The 488-nt window shown below is 54.7% G+C and overlaps 1 protein-coding gene across 1 annotated transcript in view; it reads right to left on the bottom strand.

Annotated features, from left to right (window-relative positions):
• EMH_0034040 (uncharacterized protein) overlaps positions 1-488 on the bottom strand; it is a gene marked incomplete at both ends in the record, with an annotated part of 4684 nt that overhangs the window by 125 nt on the left and 4071 nt on the right. The window contains one exon of the mRNA XM_013494814.1: positions 3-488. Within this exon, the coding sequence (XP_013350268.1) occupies positions 3-488 (486 nt within the window). The remainder of the gene's footprint in view (positions 1-2) is intronic.

The following is a 488-nucleotide window of genomic DNA, read 5'->3' as shown; positions in this document are numbered from 1 at the left end:
GCTGCTGCTGCTGCTGCTGCTGCTGCTGCTGCTGCTGTTGCTGCTGCTGCTGCTGCTGCTGCTGCAGTTTCGTTGTAAGAAACAAAGAAGGAGCAGCAGAAACGCGTTTGGGGGCGAAGCCCTCAATTCCTTTGCTGCTTAGATTCTCCCAATAAAAACGAAAATACCTCCTGCTGCTGCTGCTGCTGCTGCTGCTGCTGCTGCTGCTGCTGCTGCTGCTGCTGCTGTTTGCTGCTGCTGCTTGAGCTAGCATGTCGGGGTAGTAATCAAAAGTTAAATCAGCAACAAGGGGATGGATGCTAGAGAAGCTACACAGCAGCAGCTCTTCATCTGTTAGTGCTGCAGCAACAGACTCACCAGCAGCAGCAGCAGCAGCAGCAGCAGCAGCAGCTGCTGCTGCTGCTGCTGCTGCTGGTGCTGGTGCTGGTGCTGCTGCTGCAGCAGGAGCAGGAGTAGTAGTAGTAGTATCAACAGATTCACCCCAGGTA

The sequence above is a fragment of the Eimeria mitis genome, genomic scaffold (assembly GCF_000499745.2).
Source record: "Eimeria mitis Houghton genomic scaffold, Emh_scaff1298, whole genome shotgun sequence".
Lineage (NCBI taxonomy): Eukaryota > Apicomplexa > Conoidasida > Eucoccidiorida > Eimeriidae > Eimeria > Eimeria mitis.
Note: the sequence above shows the minus strand (reverse complement) of the source record. Positions and strands in the feature narration are given on the sequence as shown.